Source organism: Dysidea avara, chromosome 7 (assembly GCF_963678975.1).
Source record: "Dysidea avara chromosome 7, odDysAvar1.4, whole genome shotgun sequence".
NCBI lineage: Eukaryota > Metazoa > Porifera > Demospongiae > Dictyoceratida > Dysideidae > Dysidea > Dysidea avara.
In genome coordinates, this window is record NC_089278.1 from 4448675 (window position 1) to 4475536 (window position 26862).

General features: G+C 37.0%; 2 protein-coding genes and 1 long non-coding RNA gene across 3 annotated transcripts; 2 read left to right on the forward strand and 1 right to left on the reverse strand.

Annotated features, from left to right (window-relative positions):
• Positions 1-1100: 1100 nt before the first annotated feature.
• On the reverse strand, positions 1101-4366 carry LOC136260584 (uncharacterized). Its single transcript, XR_010703620.1, has 4 exons — positions 4075-4366; positions 2649-2702; positions 1656-1788; positions 1101-1488 (listed from the first exon to the last, which is right to left on the reverse strand). It is a non-coding gene; the product is annotated as an uncharacterized lncRNA (long non-coding RNA).
• On the forward strand, positions 4338-12148 carry LOC136260583 (uncharacterized). Its single transcript, XM_066054377.1, has 7 exons — positions 4338-4676; positions 8247-8503; positions 8744-8876; positions 8999-9248; positions 9296-9321; positions 10165-10185; positions 11927-12148. Exons 1-7 carry the CDS (start codon positions 4430-4432, stop codon positions 11959-11961), a joined length of 969 nt encoding a protein of 322 aa, XP_065910449.1. The 5' UTR covers positions 4338-4429; the 3' UTR covers positions 11962-12148.
• A 2640-nt stretch (positions 12149-14788) lies between these two features.
• Positions 14789-26862, forward strand: LOC136261832 (uncharacterized). The gene is made up of 8 exons (XM_066055906.1): positions 14789-15165; positions 15577-15851; positions 17736-17871; positions 18791-18956; positions 22535-22566; positions 24042-24077; positions 24856-24957; positions 26606-26862. Exons 1-8 carry the CDS (start codon positions 14877-14879, stop codon positions 26704-26706), a joined length of 1137 nt encoding a protein of 378 aa, XP_065911978.1. The 5' UTR covers positions 14789-14876; the 3' UTR covers positions 26707-26862.

Consider the following 26862-nt stretch of genomic DNA (forward strand, 5'->3'; position numbering starts at 1 on the left):
TAGCCTCCCTGAGGTGTTTGCTCCTCACACACTGCACAAAATTCCTTTAGATTCTGCTTAGACTGAGTTGATTCACCTTGTCACCATACTTGTTTCCTTTGTAGTGTAGCTACATACTGACCCCAGACTGCTGGTACATTCTAAAGTCAAAGTAAGCAAAAACAACTCACATACTAGTAAAAACAAGTCATGCATTAAGTTCCCTACTTGATACATCCGAAGATGAACGCATTGAGTCAGCTATTCCCACAATTAGTACTTCATTACTAATGACAACCAACAAGAACCCACAATCGATCCTTAAATTCGTTCTATCTTTCTTGGGGTACGTTTGATCATAGATATTAGAGATGGTTTGATTACCTGCTGGAAGTGCCACCGATAACTTGTACAGCAATGGTAAGCTGCAAGCTTCAATTTGAGAAAGCATTCCGTTCCGTAGTTTAGTCCATCGTTCCGTTCCGTTCCGTTCCGTAGAATAGACCCCACCTAGTCTCGTGCCCAGACCCCACCCACTGCGTTTGAGTAGGGTCTGGTGACTAACGCTATGTTTTTGGGCCCGCCGCCATATTGTTTACGCATTTGTATCCATAGCTATTGTCGGCCATTTTCCTATATAGTTCCAGCCTATCAAATCGCGTTGTACCTGAATCAAGGCATCCGATTGGTCAGAAAAGAAAAATGGCGTAGGGCCCAAAACTCCTGCGAATGTCACCAGACCCTATGCAAGGAAAGGCAGTGGGTGGGGTCTGGGCACGAACCCCACCCAGTTATTGTATTCATTTGTATGCGCGTTTCCAATCCATGCAGTCGAAACGCAACCGTCAAAAAATACGCTTTATTACGCGTATTTAGTTGCACAGCTTGTTTTCCCGCGAAGAAACAAGCGCTTCTTCCGGTAGAACACCGTCTGACTACAAGCGCTTGTAGCTGCCAGATGTAACGCTCTTTCCTGTTTGCACTGGTGGTCACGCAACAATAGGTCACTAGTCTCTCCCACAGTAACCAAATTCGACAGGTGCAGTAAGTTAGCAACGAGCTACAAAGCACTGAACAAAGTTGGTGAGTAATGACAAGGTGGTTTTGAGGTGTGGGTACAATTTGTTTCAAGCCATATTAGTGTTGCTAATTAATTTGTACAACTAGACAAAAGCCCAAACTTGATAATTATGTTGTAAAAAGTTGTGCACTTTGGTTGCTGTTTACACATACAGTAAGATGACAAATAGCATTTTTGCACACTTTAAATCAACAATTTCTAAAACAGTTTATCTAGTGGAGACTTCCTGTGCCAGAATACTGCTGCCACTACTCCGAGTTGACCAGAGATGAAAGTTTGTACCATCAAATTCAGCAATAACTTGAAACTGCTTGGGGTACAGCCATCTTCAAGGACTCCATTCTTACTGTGTCCAGGGTAAATCCCGCATAATACTGCTCCTGTCGTGGAGATACACAGAGGCCTGGTCATCCATTACAGTCCTAATCCTGTAATAGTTTCAAAGTACATTAAAGATACAACTGGATGTACTAGCCGTTAGAATGTAGTATTATTAAATGTGAGGTGAATTGATCAAAAGAAAAAAATCACATTAAAATCTATTGAGGAATGGATAGCTAGCTACAAAGAGAGCTCACAACACCGACCAACTTACCAAGGCCACTTTCATCTATCCAAGTCATTGTTACTTCAGAAGGGCCTTCTAATTCCAAAACGGAGATATCATGGTACGACACTGCATCTGGTACAATCAGTTTGTTCTGGCAGCTTTTACAAACCAAGGTTACCTGTACAGTACAAACATCACAAGTACACATGGGTACAATACAGTTTCTTACACTACAGCAGTAATGAAAAAAACTTCCGTGACATTTCCCACGTACATACATACATGCTACAAAAGTACATTTTACACCATCAAAATCCAGCAAATACAATTCTCAGTGAATTCAGAGTTTAGAAGGCAACAACGCCCATCATACTAAATCAGGGGGTGCTAACAGGAACAAAAATTTGTAAAGCAGAGACTCATAAAAGAGATAACGTACGACAAGAAAAATTGATGAATCTACATTTCAGCAGCTTTGCTAAATTAAATGTCCTCAAAAATCAAGAAATTGTAGATCTAAACATACTTTTAAAGGTATTTACAATTTAAAATTTCCTGCCTTATGGTAATCATCCATTTCGAGTAACTATCAGTGATTACAAATTTAAAACTTCAAGGAGTTATTTGTATTATTATATTATATATACAGTGGAACCTCTCTTAACAAATGCCCCGAATTAAGGACACATAATAGAAAAACCTCCCTAATAAGGACAAAAAACTTGGTCCCAACAGGTCTGTTTAATACATTTTTACCTCCGTTTTAACCTCTGAAAGAGGAAAACCTCTATATTAAAAAAGTGGCCAAAAATTCTGGGTCCCAAAATGTCCGTAATAGAGAGGTTACACTGTAGTAGCTCCGTGCAATTATGTACTGGTAAAGCACCATTGTGAAACACATTAAAAATGCAACTACAGCTGGTCTAAATAAAGACTGTAAAAAAATTCAGGTTACCGTGGGACAATATTTAAGTCCACATAACATACAGCAATGTTCTAACTTGCCAATATTTGCTGTAAGTAATGGGAAGCCCTTACCATTAGATGTGAAATCACAAGTTGCCGAATCCAGCTGCACTGCAAGAGTCTGACCTAGTAGAAGAGGTCGTAACTGATGATTTATTTTTAATATGTACACCACTGTGTGAAACTAAGATAGCAGTAACGGTTATTATTTTGAAACTACTGTAACACGAAATTTTTGTGGGATTAAGATTGTATGGATTTTGCAGACATCTTAACAAAATTTTATCATAGATAATGTAGGGAGATGTCTTTCCCATAGTTTTATGTACAGGCAATCCTTGTTACGAGTCCAGACTATCTCACTAACTCAACTTTGTTTCTTCATGAATTATCTTGTTAGTTTCCTTATCACTTTTACATTGGGTGAGTGTTATCAAATCACGGTGGCATGCAGCCAGTTTGTTTCAAACTTCATCGTTATGTATGGCTCTGCAGGTATAGCACCAATATTTTTTTGTGGCACTATTTCTAAGCACCAAGACAAGATATGAGAATTTTTTCAGTATTAACTAAAGGCAAGTTGTATAGTGCCGGCAGTCACGTGCATTAAAAAAAAACTTAGACAAAAAACCTAACAAAGCAAAAAAAAAAAAGTCGTCTAAGCGAGGGCTCGAACCCGGGCATCCGTACTCATAAGCAATGCTCGTAACGATTATACCACCGGTGCTGCAGCTACTCACCTCCTTTAGTTTCTACCTTATAAACATCTGACTGAAGTGACTTCTATATATAACAATAGTGAAGAAGAAACCAAAGCCTGAACCCTAGCCTACCCCTAACGCTAAGGAACTACTTTTCGCGTCCCCTAAAGTTGAATGCTCGGGGCAACCTACTAGACGCATGCCCTAAAGTTGAATGCTTGGGGAAACCTACTAGACGCGTGCCCTAAAGTCAAATGCTCGGGGCATATTGGATGCGTACCAAATCTAGCTCGCCTAGACACAACTGGTTTGTTTGATAGTCCAGCAAATGATAGACTTGTGCCAGTAAAATAGCTGTTCATGTTCGTAACTGGTGCCAGTACTATATCCACTTTGTTAACTAAATGATTAAAGATTTGTATGAAGATTATATTTGTGTAAACTGAGGCTGATACCGTTGACTACTGAACCCGTAACGAAGATTGTCCATAATGATGTCACTGTTGCGAATCTTTACTTGTACTTGATTTTACAGTCCACGTACAAAAGGTGTGGAACAACTGAGACATTTTCACAATTGAGAGATCTATATCTAACTACAAAAATTTCTTTCAAAAAAGTTACTTTTACATTTTGGCAATCCACAAAAGTTGTTTAACACCTTATGGCACTGTGGTGTATGGTTTATTGTGTATAACAAGATACTGAATAACAACCTCTTCTATATTAACGGAGTACAAATTCGTTTCACAAATGTATACAGTTTCATACAGCTACTACACGTGCTCCATACAAACCTTATCACTTTCGTTGACTCAGATTTTGTGCACTCCTTTTCGTTTATCCACAGCAAAGTGAAATCAGGAGCAGTAAAATTCTTGTTCAGTTCTAACACTGAAATACTCCCAGCCCACACGTTTCAAGATCAAATAAACAGCATAATTATCTTCATAAATCATCTCTTCAACTGTTTTTATTCGAAAATATGCCACAAATTTACTGGTTGGACGCCATTTCTCTCGTCCGCGTGGCCTGTCGAAAACGCCATTTTGAACTTCTTGTAAATTGCGCGTGCAACTAAAATCGTCCGTTTTTTGACGGTTGCGTTTCGACTGCAGAAGGCAGAGTCTGTATTATCTATGGTTCCATGGAATGTCTTACCTGGAACTACTTATTCTACTGCTTTTGTCGCTCACAAATGTAATTTCTGGTGTGGATTTCAATGTGAGGAGATTAGATGAAGGCGATGAATTTGTCTGGTCCAATATTGAAGACTGTGCTCAATTCAGCAATAATTCTGCCTACAGTCAATTTCAGAAGTGTCATTGCCTCTATGGCTATACATTTTCTACCGAAACGACGTTCGCTACTAGAAAATGTCAGCAATATAGAACCAGAGGTAAATACCCTTGCATTCATCACCGCGGCTGCCCCACTTTTTTACATTTTTGCGGGCATAAATTTGGCCAAAATGTGTATTTGTGTCCATATGCACAGCAACACCTGGTTGTGGTTGTACAAGACCAATAGTCATATATTGTATTAGTCCTCAATAAATATTAAATGATGATTCTCTATCATTTAATACAATTATCATAGTGCTAGTTTAGCTAGCACAGAGTTCGAAACTCCAGAGAACCCTTGATTGTACAATCTTGAAGATTCAGTAAATTAAATTCCATGGAAAATGCAATTTAATAAAATATTGAAATATTTTAGAGAAATAGTCTCGGACTTGGGTAAAGGCATAGCAATACTTTACTGATACCGACATACTGTAACATGTACCACACAGGTGACCTTCCCTTCTGCTGTTATGTACATGGAATTTACAGATAGAATACAAAGATTTACAAATGTTATACAGAAATTTATATAACACTTTGAGATTGTAAAAGCAGGCTGTACATTGTAACCGAGTTTCAGGCCATGGAGTTCAGCCTTGTATAGTTACACATGATAGGACTCAGGTAGCTATATATAGCTATTTAAAAATGCATGCATACTTGCAATGGGAAGGCATACGTTTTCTCAAGGTTAGTTTTTCATAAAAGGAGATGTGTGCTGTCCATTGCTGTATTGTATAACTTTATATGCACAGTGCTGTCAAATGACCCAACTTATTTAAGCAACATATTAATTTTAGCTAAGTAATTATAAATGATGTAATTGTAATATGATCATTGTTGTACCCTGTATGGAGGTTTCTGCACAGTAAGAATATACAAATACACACACACACACACACACAAAAGCAAAGCCTACAGTAGCCATGCATAACGCAGCTATTGCCACCCAGCACTCAGGAACTTGAGCCCTGTGCACGCACATCCTTTCAGGGGCAGGGCTAGTAACCCACAGGAGGACTGTCCAGGTCCCACAGACAGAGGCCGTGGAACCCAAAGTTCTGCTATGACCCCAACACCACTTAACGAGACACTAGTTGCACCAGGTACCCATTGATGTTACAGCTTGGTTGACTGCTTCCCCAGATGACACTAGGCCACCAGGTCCCCAATATACAGCTTGATATACTGGAGCAATGTGAGTAAAGTTTCTTGCTCAAGGAAACAACAACAACACCAAATTGGCATAACTGGGAATGTATCAGTAGGTGTATGTTTTTGTGCAATGAGATAACATAGCCAAGTGGCTAGAGAATCAGCCTGGTAATCAAAAAGTTCCAGGTTCAATGCCAGTGTCTGATTTACCAGTAGCACTTAGCCTATATATATATATATCCAAGTGGCCTGCATATTAAGTTACAAGTGGCTATATGTCCTATACTTTACTTTATTCACAGATTCCTTGGCTTATAGTAATTTCACACCTTGTACAAGTTCTTCACTTCTGTGTTCACCCTCCAGTGGTGTCTATACTAGTAGAGTTGAAAATAACACTTTAACACACACACGTCCAGGATTTTTTTCTGCATTCTTCATGTTTCAGCTACACATTTCTGACTCCCTGTGTTCACAGGCTTTAAGCCTTCTCACAGGTCCCTAGTGGGATAGCATTCACAGAATAGAACACACACACACACACACACACACACACACACACACACACACACACACACACACACACACACACACTTGCCACTGCATACCCATTGGGAATTTGAGGTCATATGCACAGAGGAAGCAAGAACTTTAACCCCAGCTTCTTCATCCATCGAAGACAATGAACAGTGGTACGCTGTTTAGAGCTTGGGTAATTCTTTTTTGTTAAAAACTTGCATCTGTTCAAGTTCCAGGCTCCTAAAACTTTACCGCAATCATTACATGCATGCATGCCTGACTTACCAGCTACCTAGACTTAATAAGGCAGTAACAGGTTGACCCTTCTCTCCTCCCTTGTGAGCAGTTGGTATTATCGTAAGTGAAGAATGGTTCCAACTCTACTGACTAATACTATAGTGAAGAGCATTCCCAACCCTCAGAACATAACTTAGAATAGATGATGGTCAGTGTTACAAAACCTCTTCTCAAAATCATCTGTGTTGCTGCAAAATCAATGTAGCACCATTAGGTTTAGCAATTCTGTTTGTATGTCTTTCTTCTCAAAGTGTATGTTGCAAAAGTTTCCTGATGACCCAACAGAAAGGAGAGCTACATGCCATTGGTCAGCCAACAGTCAACACCACAATTCCCATGACTTCAGAAAACATCACTTCATTTCCTTCCATGTAAAGCCCCCACAGACACACCAAATCTTATCCACTCAAGGAGGTTTGCACTTTCTCACAAAAAATATTGACCATAAACCATACTTTCATGGGGCCTTGGCAGTATTGGTTATACAAGCCCAAAAAAGCCTTCAGTATGACCCAAAACAATGGCTACAAATTTTTAATTTCTGACAGACATAATTAAAAAGTCTATAAGAGCATGCCACATATGTACAATGCACACATCGTGAACTTACCTTTGTCTTCCTTTGTGTCCCATTTCTCATTGCTGACAGTATAAGGTGTTGATTCGTGGTAACACATGATAGCCTCCCTATAGAATAATCATTCGTCCTTTCCATGGTGACTAGAATGATTGCAGAGGTACTTCTCCTACTGTTCCTTGTTTGTAATGCTGTGTAAAGGGCCTTAAAATGAAGCATAATATCCACTTCTCTTTCAGTAATTGATAGTTGGAGCACAAATTTTGACAAAACATTAAATCTGGCATCATTCTTTTAATGTGGTATGTGCAGTAATTTTTCCTCGTATATGTACTTTAACTGCCAGACAATGTTGCTCGTTCCCAACCACATGGAGGAGGTAGTACCAAGAGTTCCCTACACTCTTGGTAGTACTAATTGGAGACACATGCCAGCACATACATATGTACACACACTCACATACATGGAAAGGCTTGATATCTTGTATGCGTGTATACAGCGTGCTTTGCAGTCCAACAGCTTTAGGATACTTCCAAAATAATTTTAGCTATACATCTGCAATTTATATAGCTAAGACTGAAAGATCCCAATTGTAACACTGCATGGAGTCTTTTATATAGTTTTGGGCCACTTGAAACACACATACACAACTGTATAATTTGCACAATCCATAGCTACTGACCTCATGCATGCTCAATATTGAAAAATTGTAGTACTCGATATTGGGAATTGTTATTAAAGAAAAAGACAAGTAAAAAGGAAGCTTTAAAGCTGGCTCTCTGATCAACTTTGGTGTATGCAATTGTAAAAAAAAGTGATATCTAAACCAAAACAGCCAAGCTGTGAAAAAGGTACAAAAAGTTGTGAAATCAAAGGTGGCAGCTAAAAAATAGCTGTAATGATGTTAATTTTAATAATAACTGTGTGCATTGTTAGCATTAACATCATTGCAACCACTTTTGGCTGCCATCTTTGATTTCACAACTTTTTTCACCCAGCCTATTGAAAGCCACATTCTTTTCCACAGTTTGGCTGTTTACTGTATACACTAATAATTTTTGTTGTTGTTATATAGCTCATTACCGGTTTAGTAGAAATGCCATTGATGACCTACCTGTGAGCACTGTTTACCTGACCTGCAGAGAGAATGGAATATGCAGTTTCAACTTAGTAAAGAATAACATGGAACAGCCATTGGCAACACAATCCAATGACCTGACTGCTGACACCAACTGTACTATTAACTATGTAGAAATCATACATGATTGTGAGCCACGACGTGCTCCGTTAGAGCTGCAAATAGTACCACAAGACAGAAAGCTTTATCTTAAGGTAATGGTCGAATCTATGTTAACACCATGCATGCAATGGTATAATGGACTATGCACTACCTCAAACATTATAAATTCCAATAGATATCAATTAAGCATTACATTTTTATCCCTGCATGACCATTTTTTTTTGTAGAATGATTTATGAAATAATTTAGTGTTTTCTTATTTACACATTATTAAATTTCTTTAGATTTGTATATAATTAATGCTATACCTCTTTTGATATAAAATTATGTAGGTTAAGCAATCTGTGGAAAATCTTGAGACTGTAGTAGAAGGAGAACTATTTCAAGTGGACATCACTTGTAATATGCACAACACTGGAAAGTTATTGTTCAAGTTCAATGGTAGCAGAACTTTAAACACTGAAGGTACATAACTATATATATATATATATCAGATGGGGAATAAGTATGGGGATTTATATTATCCGATTATCTTGCACGTATGTGTTATTATCAACAATGACATATGTATGCACATTTTGTTACAGGATCATTTGATGGTATTCATATTCCTGCTTATGACCCATCACTTTATGGCTGCTTGCAACCGACAGAAACTCCTTCCCCATCCTTCCCCAACCGACAGAAACCCCTTCCCCAATCCAACATGGTCATAAATGCAACGCATGCAGAGGAAAACCATAACTCCTTTCCAATTATTCCAGTAGCTGCAGGAGGAGTCTTCATTGTTATTCTTGTGATTGTCACATTGATGATTGTTTTAGTGATTGTAATCAGGTTAGTGGCTAGCTATATACTTTATAATGTTGTACTTAATTATATAGGAGAAGGTGTAAAAGAGCTGGCAATGGTAAGGTAACATTGTAATAATTGCATGTGATATTATTGGTGCTATTTGAAATTAGAAGTGCTGTTTATAATTACCTCTCTCATTGAGATAACTAATTTGTGAAACATTATAATGATGGGCTTGCACTGCATGGCACAGTCATTACAATGATGCATTGTATAGCTAATTATATAGTAAGATTTTATTTATTGTCATACATGCAGGCTGCAACAAAATACTGTGACCCAAATAGGAATTGTGTTTGCTAGTTTCTAGTTATAGCATAATAGCCACATTGCTGGGATAGATTTTAACCGGGTCTATAGTCAACCACAAATGAATATAATGACTTAGCAGTCTTGAGTAGAGCCTAGGACTAGTCTTTCAGGCATTGTACTGGTTTAAAGCTTTAACAATTACAGTAAAATCTGTGAGTGCATTTCTTGTATAGAAAGGACAACACCTCTCTCATACATAAGGCCAGCTTTAAATTCCTAATCCACCTATCTATAAAACAGCTACCAGCCTGTTAAGGCCAAGAAGACCTAAAGTGATCAGGTTCCAATAGATAAGTTTAAGATTATACAAACATGGGGTTGGATTAGCAATCAGTGTACCACTGCAGGGGTGAGGCCCACTCTTTTGAGTGGGGAACAACTTTGGTAAGGCATATCAGCATGCATGCCATTCTAGGGGTTTGAGGACATGCTCCCCTTACGTCTGTCTGTCTGTCTGTCTATCTCTCTGCATGTTAAGCTTATATAGTGATGTCATGTATTAACTAATTGTGAATTATGTAGTTATTTGTCTAAATATGTCTATACTATGTATAAGTGTGTTATAGTTGTTTTTATTTCCAAATAGCTCCAGATCAACTACCTATAGGTTAGTAGCTATAAACTTTTTGATTAATAATGCAATAAGTGTACATGTGACAATATCATCAAGACACGTGATAGCGTGTCATGCAGCAAAGAAAGCCAGCATACCACACCATGAGTATATGGATAGGAAGAAAGAAAACAACATTTTCACATATCCATAGCTCCATGGCCCCTTCTCCAAAGCACACCACTTTTGCATTATAGCTGTTCGCCAAGTAGGATAGGTCACACAACAAATTTACACAGCAAATTTAATTAAATTTGTACCAGGCATTTTCGAGATATGGGCATTCAAAATTTTTTTGTTTTTCTTCTTTGGGAATTTATGGGGGCTTAGATTTCTTTTTGCAGACTTTGCCAAAATGGTTATAAAATGCAAACATGTGACTTGATTGCTTCAAATTTTAACACAAATGAAGAACGTGAATTCACAGAATATGCATGGAGTTATAAACATTTATTCGTGTAAAAAGATCGAACTTTTTTCAGGGAAAACAAAGTGTGGGAATAACTTAAATTGGTTTTACATTGGCTGATGATCGTAACAGTGCTTTTTGATGGGTTGCAACAAAAGATACAGAGTTATAAAGCAAAAACCAAAATCTTGGGGTTGAGATACTCTAATAGAACACTCACCAAGGTGCACAAAAATTGTAGGAAAGCTTACCAGCATTCAAGCCCTGGACAATTTTTTTTGACATTTTTCATTTCTTTTTTTCTCACAGTGACAAGTATCTTGATCATGTGCATTTCACATATTTGGTTTTTGCTTATATCGCCTTATAATGCTCTCAGTACTTTTAAATCACAAAATGTCCATGCTACCTATCTGCATTCTGATTCTTAAGTTGTTTCTGTTAGTAGTTGCAATTTGGAAAATCTCTCGTACATTTGCTCCACTTCTATATACAAATTGAAAGATAAATGCACTATAATATGTGCTCTTTATACCCTTCAAAGTTGAAAAGAATCCAATAAGGCTTGCAAAATTTTTGTAAGTGTTGTGAAAAGAAACTTAACAGCAGAAGAAAAAAGACACGAAGAAAATAAGGTGAACTTTGAAGGCACATATCTCAATAACCACTGGACTGATATAGCTCAAATTTGAAACAGAAGATGTCTCACCCCAAGGGATTTTTCATAGAAAATGAACTATTTCTGATTAGCCATTACTGAGGTACAAAGGTGTGAAAATAGCATTTTCTTGGTTCCTGTAAACTACTTATTAGAGGGGTGCATAATATCTAATATCTATATCTATGAATATACGTACTTGTCTGTTGCATGCCCAAACACATTGGCTTTCCTTGGCCACATGACACGCTATCATGTGTCCTGAGTTATTCTATAGAGCCAACTAGTGTATATACCTACCCTCATGCAGGCTACCCATCATGACAATCAAAAGTCAGCTTACCTAATATTTATGGAATCATTCTTTTAATAATGACATTCAGCAACTTTTCATTTTTGCTGTCGCTGTAACCAGTCCTTGCCCCTTATCCCATTACTTAATCACTTTTTTGTATTAACTATATTGTACATGTATACGCATGGTGTGGTTGAGAAACTATAAATAAACAAATAATTCATGAATGTGCATGAGTGTGTGCATATTATGTACATGTGAGTGAGTGATTGATTAAATGTGTGAGTGGGTGCATGGGTGAATGTATATAAGTGTATAATTATTATGCATGTCATATACTGCATCATGTGCATTCATGCTGTGTTTTTTGCAGCTAGAGGAGGTGGCGAAGAAGGAGGTGGATATTAGCTAATATCATGGAAGAAGTTTCAAGCTAGTACAACTATATCTGTTTAGTTTAACATGCATACATTTTTCTATCTCATTATTTATGGACCACGTGAAAGCATATTATTATATTTATTCCTGTAGTAGCTATATTAAATAATATGGATCCAGTGACATCATGGTTTGTCATTTATCGAAATTTAATTTATATGAGCTCTAAAATTGCATAAAATTTTTAGCTATAGGCTACACCTACAGTATTGCATGTAATGCTCTGGGATCATAGTGCATGTTGACTACGGAGGGGAGTTTCCAAGGGCTTCAGGAAGTCCTTTTAAAATTCACAACAGAAACCTAACGCACTACTTAATTTGGCAGCAAAAAATATGAAGCACTGAGTACAGCACAGCAGTTCATAGTAACATGCTTAGGAAAGGTTTGCAAAGAGGACATGAGCTCTAAGCATGCAGTCAGTATAATTATTCTAATAGAGCATTCATATTAATTACAATATTTTGTTATATACTTTTCTAACCATTATGTGTCTCAAGTAATGCTGGAATAATTGTATATTCCTACCTCTCTCTGTAATAAACTCTACATAGTGTGTTTAGATCAATTGTAAATATTGCTGTTACAGCTAGGCAGTGACTGGTTTGTTGAAGACCTCAATAATTAGGCCACTTTGTTTTATGGCCACATTAATGAGGTTTTCAGTAATAGGGCAACTATCATGGGTCCCATAGGTGGCCTTATTAACAAGGCTTCACTGTATATATATATATATATATATATAGTTCTCCTGCATTTATATCACTTGGGTGTAAAAGATAAATCCTTGATACACTTGGACATCAAAATGATGTTTGATTGTGTCAGTACATGGTGGATCTAAAAGTGCGTGGGTTTTGGTGGAAACCCAAGTTAAAGTTATGATTCATAAAAAGTGATGTCTGTGGAAACCCCTTTTCACAAATCCAGTGGATTCATGTCTGCATGTGTAGCCCCACTGCCTATCTGTAACTGTTTCCCAGGGGTCAATGATTCACTATCACTTTACTAACTAATGCACAGATGAAACAATCTATTCAGTTTTTGGATCATTATGGCTGGGGGGATGTGTCCCCAGACTAATGGTGTGTGATATATTGAAAAATCACATGTTAGTGTGGCATGCGGCCTAGAAGCCAGTGCATTACACCATTACATTTGCATTTATAATGCATTGTTGTAGTTGTGATGGTAGCTACAACAATAGAACTAAATAGTTAATGTACAAATTGCACTAAAGGTTATCTGGTACCAGACCCTATAATACATTTACTTAGCATTGAAATAATTGATAGGATTTTTTTATTTAACTCAGCACAGCGTTCTTCCTTACCAGAGTATATAAACAAAAACAAAGGTATAGCTATGCAATTACAACTGCAAAAAACTGAGAAACATAATAATGAAACAACAAACTAATTACAAAAGTACAACTAAATGATACCGGCTGGAAAATTAGATGATGAAAATGGCAAATGAACAATTCGCACACATGAGTTGTGAATTGAAAATGTGATCATGTGAATGATACTCGCAATATTTTAATGTGCTGAATAACTAGCTCAGTACGAGACTAACAATCTAAGGTGGAGAGTAATTTGGTTGCACTAATACAAGGAAATCTCTTGTTTGCTTTTTTATAGAATATATATGCCTGTCACATAGTATTAGTATGTCCCGGTTACTGTCCCGGTATACCAGCTGTGCCTTTACCGGTATTTACTAAGGCCACTTATTGTTAATTTTATGTTCCAGATTAGAAGGTTAGACTAAACCAATGCAGATGGGTGGCTCACTATTCATTTCAATCTTACATACACCTGACTGTTTTATTAGAGCTAGCTGAATGCTCCATTAGAGTATTTCAATATTCTATGAATCATTATCAAGAAGTGAAAGGGTTAATTGGTAAAGTCCCTTTTCCGACAGTGCTGACATTGGGATTGGTTTTCAACCCATCTAGTCTTTTCTCTATGCGTAGCTATGTAAACAAGTTCATTAATAACTTCTATACAATCATCAAACATTGAGATGATGAAGTAATGGTGAAGCTCATAGTAAGGACCATGGTGAATCTGAAGCATAAAATTAACAGTAAGTGGCCTAACACTAATAACATCTTATCCATAACCTGATACACATAAAATTCTACAAATATCTTAATTCAAACCACCTGACTTACAAGAGGCAACTAAATTAAACCAATTGCCAACTAGAGTGAACTATTTAGTATCTGCATTCATTTTACCTGGACACAGTATAAATTTGGAACCACCTCCCTGAACATAGACAGGACATGATTATATGCACATACATGTACTACACCATGAATGAGTTTTGTACATTGATTATAATAAAGAGCTCACGTGTGCAAAAATGATGTGCACAATTATTTTTATTGTTATTATTACTGTGTCAACTTTGCAAGCGAAGACTTTACACGGGGGAAGATTTATGCAATTACAATTGATTAATTTGATTCTTAAATTGTTTAATAAAGGTAATTTCTTTGATGTGATTAGGTAAGTTATTCCAGATATTACAAACATTAGGTCTATTATTGTCCAATCTAAAAAGCAATCTGAAATCGACTGTACAAAGCAGGGTAGTTCTACTGGATAAATTGCACAGTACCACTTATATAGTCCGAGCTGGTCAAGATTAGACTATATATGTTATATTATCAGTTATTCCAGGAATTGCTCAGTAGCTAATTTCCTAAGACTAAATCCTTGGGGATTAAACATGTGGTGTGGTGGTTAAAAGGCTAGAATTAAGAAAAGTACCCTGTGGTTGCCAGTCTTCTTTTATATCAACAAAATATATAGTCTGTTAAATAACATCCTTCTCAACTCAGTCCCACCCTACTGTCTGCTACTGAGCTGATGTCACCTGCTCAAAGTGCCACAGCTATTTGTTTACTGGTATTGTTAGCAACCGTAAAATCAGGAGACCTCGAAGGAGATTTTGTTGTGGAGAGATACGACAATGGAGACGTGGTTCACTGGTCTGGAATAACAAACTGCGATGACATCAATGGCTACGCACCAAGCTCCGGAAACTGCAACGGAGCTGTGGTGATGCCGGTGAAACCAGCATGTTGTTGCAATTTTTTACATTCATTTACAACTCTGACGGGAAAATGTGAGCCTCTTTACGACGAAAGGAGTGGAGGTAACTATACTTTAATTGTCCGTAATTTGAACAAATATCAATAAAATGTATCATGTTGCTGCCTGCTGCATATACAGCTGCTTTGCTGCTTTGCTGCATGGTGATAGTGCTGCTGCTGTGTGGTGCTGCTGCTGTGTGGTGCTGATGCCACTGCCGCCGCCACCACTGCTGCTTCAATGTTTGCTACTGCTACTGCTGCAGTTCACTGTTCATGGTTACTACTCTGCTACCTGTTGTTACTGATACTGTTTATACTTTGGAAATTTTGCTTTTGCTTTTGCTTACTCCTACTGCTGATTGCTGCTATGATAATTATATTGCAGACATTGACACATATTATGTGTGTATGAGTGTATGTATGACATGCATGTATACACAACCACATCTCCTCTATACTTTATGCACATGCAGGTGGAAGATATCGATTTGATAGAAGTGGAATGACGAGTGACACTAGTGTGTCCACTATGAAGCCACACTGCAGGAAATATGATGGAAATAAGAATTGCACATTAGTATCTGAGATTAATAATGACCTCTTATCAGTTGCATACAACATCAGCCACTATGACTTGGGAGCATGTGAAATCAATGGCATCTATATCCTCCATGACTGTAAGCTACGAAATTTACCTTTGGGGTTACCAACGCTCAAGCAGCATGAAGATGAGAAATATTATATTCATGTGAGTATGGGTTTGGGGTGTAACTGCATGAGATTGTGTAGTATATAGTTTTAATTTTACAACTGCATGGAGGCTTGAACTATAAGCTTATGAACGCTAAATGTATACCTGGGGAAAATCCATATTTGGAAAAGGGGATGCACCAGGGTATATAGTATAGGTATATGGAGTTGTGGGGCACAGCTTCCAAAAGCTGAAGGTACTTTATATGTTTCAGTACTGAAATTTTTGATGTAGAGCAGTTTTATCCACAAATATCATAGTTATAAATATTATTATGCTTTCAAAGTGGTCTGCGTGTATAATTGATCAAGATAATGGCATACAAGGGACAGGGGTGTATCTAGACCAATTGTGATGCCCGGGCAAACCACCAACCTTGCAAGCAACTAAGTGAGCAACCTGTGGGATGTTCATATGTACTCATAAAAATTTGTTTTTAGTACAAAGCATGGCTAGCTATTCTGTATGGCTGCTGACTCTATCTGTATGGTGTATGAACATAAGCATTTATATAGCCTATCTAGCTAATCGCTACTACATGATTGCTAACTTATCGATTGTGGGATGTATATGTAGTAGTAGTAGTCACGTGCAGCGCCACAACACACATAGAGATCTTGTGTGATAAGTCCTCCTCCAGTCCTCCATTGAAGATGTGACTCACTAAACAAGACAATTCATCCACTGACTGGCTCTGCTTCAGTAAACTTAGGTCTACAAAAATGGCGGCAAAACTGGCAAAAATCCTGGTGATCTCCCACCACTGTGACTAATACAATTGTTTTAATAATAGCTCACATCACATATCACACTCCACTCCTAAATCGTACAACACTGACTCCACACCTCGCTCCACACTGTCGGTTCCCCTTGTGTCACGTTGCATCTAAATAAATTCGGGCACTATTAGAGGACTCTGTTTATAGCATTATCACGGACCTTGCACCATCAGACAATAATCAAACAATGTCCAACTAACAGCCAACTGTGAACACTCACACGTCACAAGGAGAACACATGGCGCCATTTTCTGATTTTAACTGAATGCACAGCACTAATTTGTTTCATATCGCGGCGCACCCCTTTTTAGAGAGGGTGCAAGTGTCGATGGCAGGTAGAACTCGAGGCAGAAGCTGTTGGAAAATGGCATAGAATTAATGGTAACGGGGGTGGGGCAAGATTTATGTGATAAATGCGATATTTTGAGTGGCTGCGTGACCCAACCATTTTTTGATGCCTGGGCAAAGTGAAGTGATGCCCGGGTATGCCCGGGTGTAGCTATGCCACTGACAAGGGATAATATGCATTTTATTTGCAAAATTCCTAGCAGGCTAAATATGTGCCCATGGGATGGTACTGTAGGTGCCATGTGTATTCAGTACTCTTAATAGTGTTACATGCAATGACTGTTCTATTATGAATGCTCTATTAGAGTAATTTAACATTTTCTCTCTATTTTGGGAGGGGGGCACATACCCCCTGTGTCTCCCCTTGGATTTCACCACTGTATGATTATCAAAACTGTGTTCTTTAATTTTGAGGTATGTAATTTTCGCAGATTGGGATTTTCGCATTTTTATTTTCGAGGATCAGTTGTTTTTCACTCAGGTTATCTATTGTAAAGCATAGAGCCAATCCTAATTTTCAAGGATGAAAATTTTGCAGACAACCAAGCAACTGCGAAATCCATGAAAATTATGTCCATGAAAATTATGTCCCTCGAAATTTGTATATATATACGGCATTTGAAGAAGGGGTACCAGTGTTTGTATATATAGCTACAATAGTATATACTTGTAAACCTCCTGGCCCTTAGACTAGTTAAATTTCAGAAGTGATGCAGCTATACATGTCCTTGCTGTTCAACAATTGTTTTCATAGCTTGACAACGTTGCTGACGATAAACTGGAGCTACATGGAGAAATGATTCAGATTGATATCAATTGTAGCAATACCTATGGTGGAGGAAAGTTGTGGTTCAAAGTTAGGGGTCGGTCAAACTTAGATAAAGAAAAAAGTGAGTTACACAAATCACCAACATGAAAGGCAGGTACCTGTAACACAGTCTGTAGCTATGTTTGTAACTACACACGCCAGTTTACTGTGTTGTATGCTTAGCTATACACATAATAGAAATATACTAATTGAATTATTCCAATTTCGATCCAATCTAACATATTTGTTACCAATCTACTGATATTGTGCCGATTTGACATCAACTACGTGATGACTGATCTGCTACAGTAGCTCATAGTACTGTCTCCAACTAGCTCAATAATTAACAATAAAGTCAGTATTGTTAGTGGGGTCAGTTCCAATTGTGATGTGGCCTCAATTACACAAAACAGACAATAGGGCACCTACAAACATGCGAATGCAGTCTCCTACCAAGACTTAATTAGGGCCCAAAATACTCCGTGTTCAAATGGCTTGTAAGCTGATGTAGGACAGTATCTAAGTGTTTCTTTCGCTTCATTTTATATGCATTGTTTCCTAGAAGGTTGGGAGAGTAAGTTTCACTGAATAAACTACGGCAAGAATTTGTGATCCTCAAAATAAATTGTCAGTAGATAAAAATATGTTCACATAAATTTGTACATGTCATAAATCCAGAAACATTGTAACTTTGCCATTTTCACAAACTTCACAAAATTGTATTTATGATGCCCTCTTATTGTTCTTGTTTAAAGTGATGGCTAGATAGAACATTCATAACATTTTAAGCATATAAATCACAAAATTTTGCTCACAGGAATATTCTGGATTTACATACATTAGCTGGAAATTTTAAAAACAATAAAACGATTGCAAGTCAAGAACAGTTAAGAATAGTCCAATTAAATATTGATTTTTGAAAATTTCCAACTGTTTTGTGTGCAAACAGTTAACTGTAGCTAGCAGTACTGGTGTTATTATTAGCACTGTTATTTGTATAGATTTTATAGGTGGTGTGTACCCAGCTTATGAGCCTGTGAATCACTTCAACTATTCATTGTGCAGTGATCCTTCACCGAATCATTATGATATACCAGTACCTGTTCTCATATCACTGACAGTAGTAGTGATCATTGGTGCACCTCTCTTGCTGACACTCATAGCAAAGTAAGTAAAACATAAGTATAGCAATGCAATGCAAAGCAGAAGAGGGAAATGATGAAGTGTTTCAACCATGCAAACTCAAATTCTCCAAACCCACAGTGAAACCTGTCTACATACCAGGATTACAATTTCTTGGCCATAATAAGTATGTGACTGCGTTATTATAAAGCTGGGATACTCATTTTTAAAGAGGTGGGAAGTATGCAAATGGTTACTAAGGCAGCTTTTACTGTTTACTACTGATGTACAGATACATTGAGTATTATGTACATTGTCTGATAGTGGAAGAGTTACAGTTTCATATTATTTTTAATGTGTTTAAGAATTCTATAGAATGTAATTTTGTTCAGGAACTTGACACTAAAAAAGCAGACACTAATAATGGTCCCATAGTTATTACCAAGACATTTATATTTGGCTTGTCCATATTATTATGTGTGTAGCTATGTATATACCAATTTCTACTTTTAAAAAGAATGTGTATCTGGATTTAATTGCTTAATAGTCTGGGTATGAGGTTTTATTACCATCACAATTGAGAGACGTGATATGATGAAATAAACAGGTAGTCAGGAAAATTTGGAAGGGGGTTCAAATTTTGAAATAGAATATCTGGGAAATTCCCAGGGTATTCTCCTACTAGACGAAAATTATGTATATACAAAATCTGGCCTTAGGCAGTAATGTCTGTGTGTGTATCTATCTACACTATAATCCTATTAAGCCACATCATCCTCCTGTATTCAAAATGTTAGTGTGGGAGGATGGATTTTCATTTTATTTTTTACTAACTAGATAGTAGCTAAAATGACTCAGAATGCAGTTTTCTTAGACTGCTCTAGCAAGGTACCAACTTTTAAAGGTGTTGGATGGCTGCACTCAGCCACCAGTGGTGCAAAAAATCCTTGATGAGGTAAGAAAAACAGCAATGCGGGTTGGGATGAGAAACTATAATAATTAAGTCTATGTGGCCTTAATGAAACTAGCAGCTATATAGCTAATCTTCGCTTCCGGATAGCATGCTGATTCCCAACTTTAATCTACTAGCACACCGCCCTTCTCCGGGATTCACTCCTGAGCTGTTTTGTTGGCAAAATGTTATTCCAAGTACAAACTTGGTTCTTCTCTCAACTCGTCACTGACTGGCTTGTACCCCAATTCATTTGAGACATCACGTGCCCGCCTCATGGCACTAAACATCACACTAAACAGACATTCACAGTATAAATATATCATATTCAATACTTTATACTGTCACGATAGCTGCAGCTGCTGCCCTTCAACTGATCTCCACCATTTTCACAATCAGTCTGATCTCTGCTGTTTCCACCAGGTATTACGTGCACAATTGCTCACGTGATACACCTTATAGAACCACTTTGTTTCATCATTAATGACGAGTTTCAGCTTTAGTACAATTTGATTCTCATAGGCCGTGACAGCATGCATATACCTACTGGAGAGTTCCAAGGATGACGATTTTTAAGTTAATTTTTTTTGCCACTGAAAATGGGGTTTGCTCAAACCATCCAAACTCCTTCTGCCTATGCCCCTGATTTAGTCCACCTATATTGCTTGCCTTATTATTGAGGTCCAGATCTATTAGAGGTGGCCACTATAAATGAGGTGGTTTTATTAATGGGGTATATATATATATATATATATATAGCTATTAGGCCATTATTTCTATTCCAAAAATGTGCAGAGGATTAACGCACATGTGTACACTACAGTGTGATCAATTATGGGATTGGTAGGGAAAAGTAATAACAGTTTCAGTTGGCACGAAATTGGTAGTGATTGTTGCCGGGTGGAAATGAAATCTGCATTTTTATTGATTTTGGGAAAAAATGAGTTGCTGTATTGATCATTATTTTATTCCTTGTCACCACCCACATTAATTTTTAGGCAAAATTTAATTATTTTATTGGAGCTCAATGTATTTATGGACTGGAGTAGCTACTGAACTGTATTGACTTTAAAATCATTGATTGATTGATTATAAATGCTTGCAGCAGTTTATTAGAAAACAGCATGCACCTTCATGAAGTGCTTACCATGAAAGACTATGCGTGTCTTTTCTTTGAAACATTTTACAATCTCTATGGTTCCTTAGACAGTATATGCAATATGCACATGAACTGAGTGATCAGTGATTAGGTGTAGAGCCCTTGAAATGCAGGGGCGTAGGGATGGGGGGGGGGGGGGGGGGGGGGGTTCCAAGGAGTTCAAGAACCCCCCTGTAAAATTTAGACTTCTGACTTCACAGCAGGACCCTAATACACCATTTAGTGCGGCAGGACAAAATGAGAGAGTAATAGTGTATGGCACAGCACAACAATTGATAAAGCTTGCACATGATTTATCTCTCAGGGAAGGATTTACAGAAGTAACATGAGCCCTCTTGAAAACTTGTTGAAAAGATCGATATACTCTAATAGAGCAGTCAGGTATATACTCTAATAGAGCAGTCAGGTATATACTCTAATAGAGTAGTCACATATTTATTATTAAATGCTATCCCACTAGGGACCTGTGAGCAGGTGCAACATGCACTAGGCATGCACTAAAGGAGGCACAACAGCCAGGATCTGAGATTTTCCCTGCATTCAACCTGTACTTAATCACTGACTTCTCGCCAACAAAGGGGTAGAGCAGTCACATTACTCATGTATACTCTAATAGAACATACATGTAATTATCCATAATTATGTTAAGGAACTTCATTAGTGAAGGTTTTCAGACATTTTAACATTAAATGCACAGAATGACCTTATACTGCTATAGCTTTGGTGTGCAGGTGTGCAGTGTTTAAAGATATAGAACTCAAGTAATTTATCACTTGGGCATGCAAAATGAATCCATGCTATATATGCATATTAATTTGTAGTTATAATGTATTGATTGTAAGTCATTCCATTTAATCTGTATCGGTGGATTCATGGTTCCTATACCAGTGGGATATCTATCACTTAAAGATGTCTATATGTGTTTCTGTATTATGCTGGCTGTTTCCTCTAGGTAGCTAGCTTTAGTACTAGCTTCATCCCAGAGGCACTTATATATATATATATATATATATGCATTATAATTAATGTACTATTTTTTGCATAATATGTAGCAATTTGCTCAGTTTTGATTCATCAAAATATTAAAAGTCTCTCAGTGGCTGGGGTCTGTGCCCCCAGACCCCTGCTTCTGGTAACTCAATACTGCTGTTGGAACCCCCCTTTAAAAAATCCTGGCTACGCCCCTGGCATGTCCACTTATACCATAGGTAACCTCCAGCTTTACTGAACGCACGATAAAGTAGCCATCAAAATATCTATGTACTCTACATAGAGATGCTTGTGAATATTCACAGACAGTTTTATATAATCATTCTGGAAACAGTAATATTGAATCATTAAGAAACGGTGTTATTTCCTGTTACCAACCCTCATTGTATTGTATACAATAGGTTAGTGTTAAATGTACTACAATTTACCAATGCTGAGAGTATATAGGCAGATGACTTTAGAAAATAGATGTATATATGATATATATTTGGCCACTAATTTTATGTATTATTATCATGCTAGGTATCGTCAAAGGAGACGGAATCATAATGAAGGTATAGTACTTTTACATTGTTAGATATAAATCAATATTTAGCATCATATAGTTCTTTACAGTGAAACAACATTCTCCATGCAATAAACCTTGCAATAAACAATTGGTTATAATGCTTATACTGTTGATATATGTATAAATCCAGGTTACTATTTACATAGATGACCTGGATAGCAATTTGGGTCAGACCCTGATTAATACAAAAAAGCAAGAGATACATTTTGGGAGTTCCACTACTGTATTAAGCAAACGACTAGCTACATGATAATTTTTTATAACTATCAATCAGTGGGCATGGTTCAAACTTCAAAGTAAGTTTACAGACCGAAAACAACAACAAACGCAATGACTCCATGCCTACAGACAATATCACACATTCCCAATATGTGGGTGTGGCTCACAAAAGAAGCTGACTTGCTGTAAACTTTGACTATGTCTCATGCCAGGGTTTATGCTCGCACAATAACTGTGCGTTTACATATGCAACTAATCACATTGATTTTTACACCAGATAACAATAATAATCATCAGGAATTTTGGTGACTGGTTTCCAATCCAGTAATACCAGAACCTAACTATATGCTAAAGTATGTAGAAAGGAAAGCATAGAAATGTACTGTTATAGTGTGAGAAGCTCACTTGCATATAAAGCATGCCAGGGGTCTGGGGGCATGTTCCCTCCCCAAGAGAATTATTTTGAAAGTTGGACCAAACCCTCTGAAATTTAATTTGAGAGTAGTTGTAGTAGTTTACTAAACACTACTGGTATTATCATACAGGGATCATGCATGGAGTTTTGGGATTTCTTTCCCTTCAAAATCACCCAAAAATAGCATGAGCTTTCCTTCAAAACACTTGGCAGTATTGGTTAAGCATAACCAAGCCCAAAATTCCTTCAGAGCAACCCCAAGCCCTTCCAACAAGTTTCTATGGAGATTTTAAAAATTTTCTATTTAACTGAATTTTCTACTAACTGATTAACTGACTAACTGATGCATTCAGCCAAGCATAACTCGACAATGCATAAAGCTACAGGCTTGATTTTTTTCACTGTTTGATGTTGCTTCATTTCGATACATACCTTATCACCAATGGAACATAGCTGAAGATGAAGTGTAATGGCCACTGTACTTTTCAGTAATTATGGGGTGCACGTTCAGACACAAAATTAATTTTATGGTATGCCTTGCACCATTATTTCTTTTGATGTGCCGGTATTTGCGAGTTCATTAGCCATAATTATATAAGTAGAAGGAAGAATTAGAAATTTTAAGTGGATGTGGGATCAAAGTATAAAACAGCAGTGAAACAAGGAAATAGCATATGTTTCTCAAACTTTCTCTAATTTAGCACACAGAAAATTCACATCAATATCTTTGTAAAATAGGTAATTTGTGCAGTTTAATGTAAAGCATGCTAGTGCAGTGTGCATATGCAATGATCTTTTGTTGATATATATGTTATTTTTTTACACAGAGGAATGCCAACGTTTGCTACAGGGCGGACCAGCAAGTTAGTTATATATTCGCATTATTATTATTATTTGATTTTCACACAGTGTACAACTGGCCTATACAAAACCAAGGACTTTTATTCCAGTTGTACACTGTGTGAAAATCAAATAATAATAATAATTATTATTATTATTATTATTGAGAATGTATGTTTGTGATAATGAATTGCTCCAATGCATTTATTATGTACATAACAAATGCACACCACTTTGTGCTAGTACATAGGTCAAAAGAGCTATACTGTGATTGGCAGGTTACTTAACAGAGGTGGCTCCAAAGTTCAGGCAGTTACAAGTTGTAAATATAAGGTCCCCATTATATCCCACTTATGTTTCACGTTTAGAACCATATACACAACTTTGCTGCATTTTGTGGAAAATTACAAGATGTACTGAAACCCCAAAGCATGAAATCAAGTTTGTCTGCATAAATATGAAATCACAACAATTTACGTACTGTTTCTCTTATTAATTCACTGTCCCTTAATCATTCCTTCTACCTTGAATTTGGTGAAACCATATAAGCCATATAATGTATTAATAGTTAAAATGGCAACACATCACTAGGAATACAGTTTGCTAACACTTTTGCAGAATATTTTCAATGGTACACGAAGTAATTATCCAGTCATTCCAGTGTAATGAAGTATTTGATATTAAAAGAAGTTGATTTTGTAAAAGCTGTAAAACATTATTCATAATTTTCAACTCTTGAAAATTTTACCTATATGCAATGTATAAGTTCATGGATTACAAGGCATATTACTGTTAAAATAGCTCCTGGGCCACAAGGTGACCAAGGGTTAGCCATGACTGATGGACAGCCAGTGGAATCAGCAACTGGACCGCCACCCGATCAAGTTAAGACTCCCGCCCAGGGTAAGCTAGTGTAACCGTATGTATTTTCAAGAGTATTAGAGAATTACTTGTAAGTACTAATTTTGGTGAAGAGTTACATTTGACGGTTGTAAACAAAACCACTAAATTTAACATTCAATCCATGCATCCATAGAAGCCACAACCATAGCAGGGGCGGAGGTTTCTGAGCTTTCCAGAAACCGGCCCGGTCAAGTATATTCAAGCAGTTAAGACGTTCAGATTGAGATGCTGTAATAGAGCAGTCAATCACTCTAATAAAGTAACATGAGGTTGCATGAGTCTGAGGACACATCACATTAATAAGTGCATTGTTCATGCCTTTTACAATAATGATGGTTTTTCTCTCGTCACAGTATTAGAGAAGCAGTGTAGCCTATGTAACTATAAAATTAATAAGGATTTTTGTGTACTTTATCAGTGATATTAATATGTAGTTAGTGGAAGGCAGTTATTCTCAGCAGGCAGTTCCCTTTCTTTTGGTCTTCACCAAAAGTCTAGCTATGATTCTGATCAGAAACCAGTCACCAAAAATCCTGGAGCCGCCTATGCACAGTGTACATTTTGCTGTAAATAAATCACATATTTTTAACAAGTGACAATTATTTGTCTCATCAGAATTAGTTTGTGTCAAGGACGTTACTACTGTGTTTTTAAACAGTGTACACAAAAAATTGGAATTTTCAACTAGAGTAGGGACCGTAGTACATCGATAAAAAAGCTGGAGTAGTGCACAATATTAAATCACAGTAAAAGTTAAACAATAAGAAGTGTTATATCCCTATATACTGTACATTTTCATTATGGTATCTTGAGCACAGTAAGGATATAACACTTCTTATTGTTTTGCTGTGATTTAATATTGTGCACTACTCCAACTTGTTTCGGTACTTTTATCGATGTGCTATGGTCCCTACTCTAGTAGAAAATTCCAATATTTTGTGTACTTGTTTGTTAACTTTTTTTGTAAAATAAGATTATTATGACTGGTGAACCCACGCATACTGCATCAAAAGAAAGAAATGACACCATGTGTCCCAGCTATCAATTATCATCTGAAAAGTGCATGCTTCATTGTCAGCTATATTCAACCCGTTACACAGCATTATAAATAAAGAACTGTTCAAAAAGCACCTCTACAATCAAAATAGCCACTATGAAAAATATGGACGATTTCCATTAAGAAGGGAAGCCATCATGCACTACCACCAAATTGACACTTTTCGCTGTCAGCAAATTAAAGATGAACAGGACACAAAGGAGGACACTGGTAAGTCTATGAAGAATGCATTATACATGAAGACATCAGTCAGTCAGTCGCTAGAAAATTCAGTTTAATACATTTTTAAAAATTTCATAACAACTTGTTGAAAGCGGTTTGGATCAATCTGAAGGCTTGGCTTTACCTAACCAACACTGCTTCATCATTGTCAGGGAAAAGTGAGGCTGATTTTTGGGTGATGTTTTTTCATGGGCCACACCCAAACCTTTGTGGTCCCTACTATACGGTACTATTGTACTGTATGATGCACCCATTGCATGTTCACCCACTATTCTTTGTACACATCATGCACCCATTGTTCACCCACTATTCTTTGTACACATCATGCACCCATTGTTAACTTAATATATACAACATTCATGATTACAGCTACAGTGTCATCATCATTTTCAACTTCATCTACAAGCTCCAAGTCGTCATCAGATATTAAGTTACTACAAGCCTCACAAGCTCCATTTGCAAATGTGTAGTTAGCTGTCTGAAGAATGATGCTTGACCATACAGCCATACAATGTTTATAATGTGACATAGTTATATTTGCACGTTTATGTGTCTGTATATATATGTATATGTATTGTCCATGTTTTTATTTGTTAATTTATAGATTTTATATATAATAAAATTGA